This window comes from Durio zibethinus, chromosome 10 (genome assembly GCF_047325235.1).
Source record: "Durio zibethinus cultivar Kanyao isolate XHJ-2024 chromosome 10, ASM4732523v1, whole genome shotgun sequence".
Lineage (NCBI taxonomy): Eukaryota > Viridiplantae > Streptophyta > Magnoliopsida > Malvales > Malvaceae > Durio > Durio zibethinus.
The window spans coordinates 9,112,130-9,116,656 of record NC_143171.1 but is presented as its reverse complement, the minus strand read 5'-3'; the positions used below and the strand labels follow the sequence as shown (position 1 = coordinate 9,116,656).

The following is a 4,527-nucleotide window of genomic DNA, read 5'->3' as shown; positions in this document are numbered from 1 at the left end:
TCCGTGGACATACCTGTAAATAATGACAATGAAATTATGGCTTGGTTGCTACTTCCTCAAAAAATTGTTAAAAAACACAGACCAAAACAGTTAACCGATCGCAAAAATCAAAACCCAAATTTCAAAACCCGAAAAAGTTTACCAAAATTACCTTGTTTTTCATCTCCTTGTGCTCCTTCCTGCACCGCAGGGCCGAACAAAGGTCCAATATTTTGGCATTCAATTTCTTTCTTCGCCCCATCTTCGTCGAGGTCACATTGATTCTCCACAGATTTAAAATAAAGACAAGTGGCATGCTTCCCTACAGCTGTGTCGGCAAACAGGACAATTGTACTTTTTTTTTGTAGACTTCGAATTATGCTTCAACCTTCAACCACTTATGCAAACTACGGTTATCAAAAGGGAAAAAAAATCAATTTTAGTATACCGATGTATATCGCCAAAACCCAAATACTGACCAGATTTCATGGAATATCTTCCTTCTTAATTTTGAAGCAAACGACAAGCCGCCTTGTCTTCCTGGCTTCACCTGCGGCATTGTCCGGTTGTCCACAAGGGTATCACTCTTCGGCCACATGCCGACCCTCCATTCGACTGGGACTTCAGGGATCCAATGGCTTATCTGACTCAGCTGCATTCATGCATAAAAATTATCAGGCATTTTTAGTAGGAGAAGAATAGAAGATACTTGAACTTTGTTTTCAATCTGATTCCCAGATTAGATTCTTGCATTGTTCGGTCGTGTCGTCACCCTGAAAGCTCCATTCTGTTTCCGTTTTGGAGCTTTGGACTGACTTAACAATGTGGGATTACTTTTTCTGTGGCGAATATTCGTTTCCATGTTTTTGTTGGAAAGATTATTACACCTTTGCCTGAAGCAGAAGGGATTTCAAAGACTGAATGGGAGGGAAGGAGGGCGAGGCTTCGAAATCCAGGGGCCTGTTTTGGAGGTTGCTAGTTTTACTAATTGCAGCTCTTGTAGTAACAACAGCTGTACTCACTATTTTAAGGGACTTTCATTATTTCAAGAAACATGGAGTTCCAAGTGATCACCCCATCAACAAGAAATATGCTGATGCTCTTGAAATAGCTCTTCAATTCTTTGACGTACAAAAATGTATCCAACTTTGATGAATAAACATGCAGTTGCTATACTTCCCTTTTCTTTTCCCTTCTGTTGGGTACTTACGTTTTTTTTTTTCTTTTCCTTTTTTTTTTTTTTTGCAGCTGGCAAGTTAGTGGATAACAGGATTTCTTGGAGAGGGGACTCGGGGCTGCAAGATGGGAGTGAAGGGAATTTGGATCTATCAAAAGGAGTGTACGACGCTGGAGATGCAATGAAATTCGGGTTTCCAATGGCATTCACTGCCACGGTGCTGTCATGGGCGATTCTAGAGTATGGTGATCAGATGAATGCTGCGAAGCAACTGGGATATGCACAGAACTCGCTTAGGTGGATCACAGATTACCTTATCCATGCACACCCTTCTGAAAATGTGCTTTATATCCAGGTAAAATAGCTTTATTATGAATAATCTGTAAGCAATTTCAATTTGGCTTCTAAATTACGGTATATCTTTCTTTCTTTGTGGTTGAAGGTGGGAGATCCAGAATTAGACCACAAATGTTGGGAAAGACCTGAAACCATGTCAGAGACAAGGCCTATAATACAGGTTAACACATCTTTGCCTGGAACAGAAGTTGCGGCGGAAACAACTGCAGCTATGGCGGCAGCATCCCTGGTTTTTAAGAAAAGTGACCCCGTTTATTCCAATTTGCTCCTTATGCATGCTCGGCAACTCTTCACTTTTGCTGATACTTACAGAGGTTCTTACAGCATCAGTGTTCCTCAAGTGCAGAAATTCTACAATTCCACAGGATATGGAGATGAACTGCTGTGGGCTGCTTCGTGGCTTTATCATGCTACAGGATACGAATCATACTTGAGATATGTAACCGAGCTAAATGGACAAAATTTTGATAATTGGGGGAGTACAACTTGGTTCAGCTGGGATGACAAGCTTGCTGGAGCTCAGGTATAATCATGATTAGAATTTTTTTCCCTTTTCCCTTTCATCATAAGTACTACTTGATTTCTTTGTAAGCAAAGAGATGAGGCAAGGATGTCAATGACATTATTACCGGTTTGAAAAATCTTGATGAGCTTAAAAAATTGGTTAAGGTAGCACAGTTATCTTAATTTTTTCTATGTTGATGCAGATCCTGCTGTCCAGGATAATCTTCTTTGGTGCCAAAGATATTCCAACAGTCCAGAACCTATATCTCCAGATGTACAGGAAAACAGCTGAGGCTGTCATGTGTGGTCTTCTACCAGATTCACCAACGGCCACATCAAACAGAACAGATGGTAACTTTCCTATATAATTCTGATTATCTTCATCTCCCCTGACCGGGGACATTCAATCCTATTTCAAGCATATTTCTTTCCTAGTCTAGTTCTAAGCTTGCAACCTAAGTACAGCTTTAAAGTTCTGCCAGAATATTGTTAAAATATTTATAATCTGTCTGTTATGTCAAGGTTCAAGTACTTCTTTACAGAAACTAAAAGTTTACCATGTTCAATACGGCAAATAATAGTTCGATGCACCGAAACCTATACAAGACCAAGCTTAGGCTTAAACCACGTGCAAGTGTCACGGATCTAAGGGAGAGTCTTGAATCCCACATCGAACATAATAGGAAGGTCACTGGGGTATAAAAGGGTTCACATCATCTCCGCCTTGTGAGGCGCTTTTTGTAGGATAAAACCCTGAGATCAGGGGTCCAGAGCGAATAATATCTCATAAGGGTGTGAACCCTGGTGGTCAGGCGTTGTCAGGCTGATCTGGGACGCCGAAAGGATGAATGCTCGGGTCCTGAAACCGCACGGGTTCGGAGCTTAAGTCTCGACCCGTGACACAAGAGTCTTTTAGTCCTGTTACCAGAATTCTGGTAGGTTTACGGATGGCAGTATGTTAATCAAAATGCTTGAGAATATAGATCTGTCATACCATTCGATCACCAATCATCACCTAAGTTTTTAGGTCTCCCTAGTCCCTTCCTTTCATATGGATCTGTTTTCGGCTCTCCCCTGGTCCTTCATCTAAAGTGGAAAATGCACTAATTTGTTAATACAGTAGCTACTTTCGAATTTGTACATTTTAAAAATTCTGATAGTATGTTTAAAGCAGACTCTCTTTATAGTTGGAAATACGTTTTCATTGCAGGTGGCCTAATATGGGTCACGGAATGGAACTCACTGCTGCATCCTGTGGCTTCTGCATTCCTAGCTATTCTTTATAGTGATTACATGCTCACGTCGCAAACTGAAACACTATATTGCAGTGGGAATTCCTACAAGCCAGCTGATCTTCGCAAGTTTGCTATTTCTCAGGTAGACCTAAACTAGTGGCGAAGGAAGCCATAAATTCTCCTATGCTTTTTAAAATTTCTTTTGATTCAGTAGTTACCACTAGAACCAAGAGTATTAGCTCTAATCTCTATACCAATAGAATGATGTTACAGAAAACAAGCCAAAAACAAATATAAATTTCACTATTGGTCCTGGTTCAACTATCAAACAAGAATGCAACTAAAGTTGATGGTAAAGTATTTGAAGAAAGTTGAACATTGCACCGGAAGATGGATTAGAACTCAGTCACTGTTCTTCAAAAGGCTTCTGAAAATAAAATAAAACCTGCAGGCATTCCTAAAGAGACATGTAAAATAGGATTTGACAAATGCCTCTCTTTGCTACTGCTGACCAGTTGTGGAATATATTTTTCAGGCAGATTATGTGTTGGGAGCAAATCCCATGAAGTTAAGCTATCTTGTTGGTTATGGGAGCAGGTACCCCCAATATGTACACCATAGGGGATCTTCAATTCCAGTGGATGCTGATACTGGCTGCAAAGATGGATTCAAGTGGCTTTATTCAGACAATCCCAATCCAAATATAGCTGTTGGAGCACTTGTTGGCGGCCCTTCTCTGAATGATTCCTATTCTGATACTCGAAACAATACACAACAGGGTGAGCCAAGCACATATAACTGTGCCCTCTTGGTTGGCCTTCTCTCTGGCCTGCTCACCACTTCATCTGTGGCTAAATCTTATACATAGAAACATCAACACCTGTAAATAGTTTTGATCTTGTAAATAGTTGTTAGATACATGAAAAAAAAAAAAATTCCTCAACTTTCTCTTGGGCTATCTGATATTTTTCTGGTTTTTGAATGGAATCTTTAGCTTTTTCTTGGTTAACCGGCTGGTTCAAGATTTTTTTTTTTTTTTAATATAGTGAGATTAAAAGATCATCAACACCTGTAAATAGTTTTGATCTTGTAAATAGTTGTTAGATACATGAAAAAAAAAAAATTCCTCAACTTTCTCTTGGGCTATCTGATATTTTTCTGGTTTTTGAATGGAATCTTTAGCTTTTTCTTGGTTAACCGGCTGGTTCAAGATTTTTTTTTTTTTTTTAATATAGTGAGATTAAAAGATCATCAAAATACATTTTAAAGGCTAAA

At 39.4% G+C, this 4,527-nt stretch overlaps 1 protein-coding gene across 1 annotated transcript; it reads left to right on the top strand.

Annotated features, from left to right (window-relative positions):
* Positions 1-303: 303 nt before the first annotated feature.
* LOC111292192 (endoglucanase 2-like) lies at positions 304-4,261 on the top strand. The gene is made up of 6 exons (XM_022884448.2): positions 304-1,117; positions 1,228-1,511; positions 1,599-2,036; positions 2,221-2,368; positions 3,228-3,394; positions 3,788-4,261. Exons 1-6 carry the CDS (start codon positions 901-903, stop codon positions 4,118-4,120), a joined length of 1,587 nt encoding a protein of 528 aa, XP_022740183.2. The 5' UTR covers positions 304-900; the 3' UTR covers positions 4,121-4,261.
* The last annotated feature ends 266 nt before the right edge of the window (positions 4,262-4,527 follow it).

Excerpts from the sequence above, each read along its gene's own strand:
- LOC111292192 (XM_022884448.2), top strand. The coding sequence starts at position 901 with ATGGGAGGGAAGGAGGGCGAGGCTTCGAAATCCAGGGGCCTGTTTTGG. Across the intron at positions 2,369-3,227 it reads CACATCAAACAGAACAGATG|GTGGCCTAATATGGGTCACG; the intron begins GTAACTTTCCTA and ends TTTTCATTGCAG. Across the intron at positions 3,395-3,787 it reads GCAAGTTTGCTATTTCTCAG|GCAGATTATGTGTTGGGAGC; the intron begins GTAGACCTAAAC and ends TATATTTTTCAG.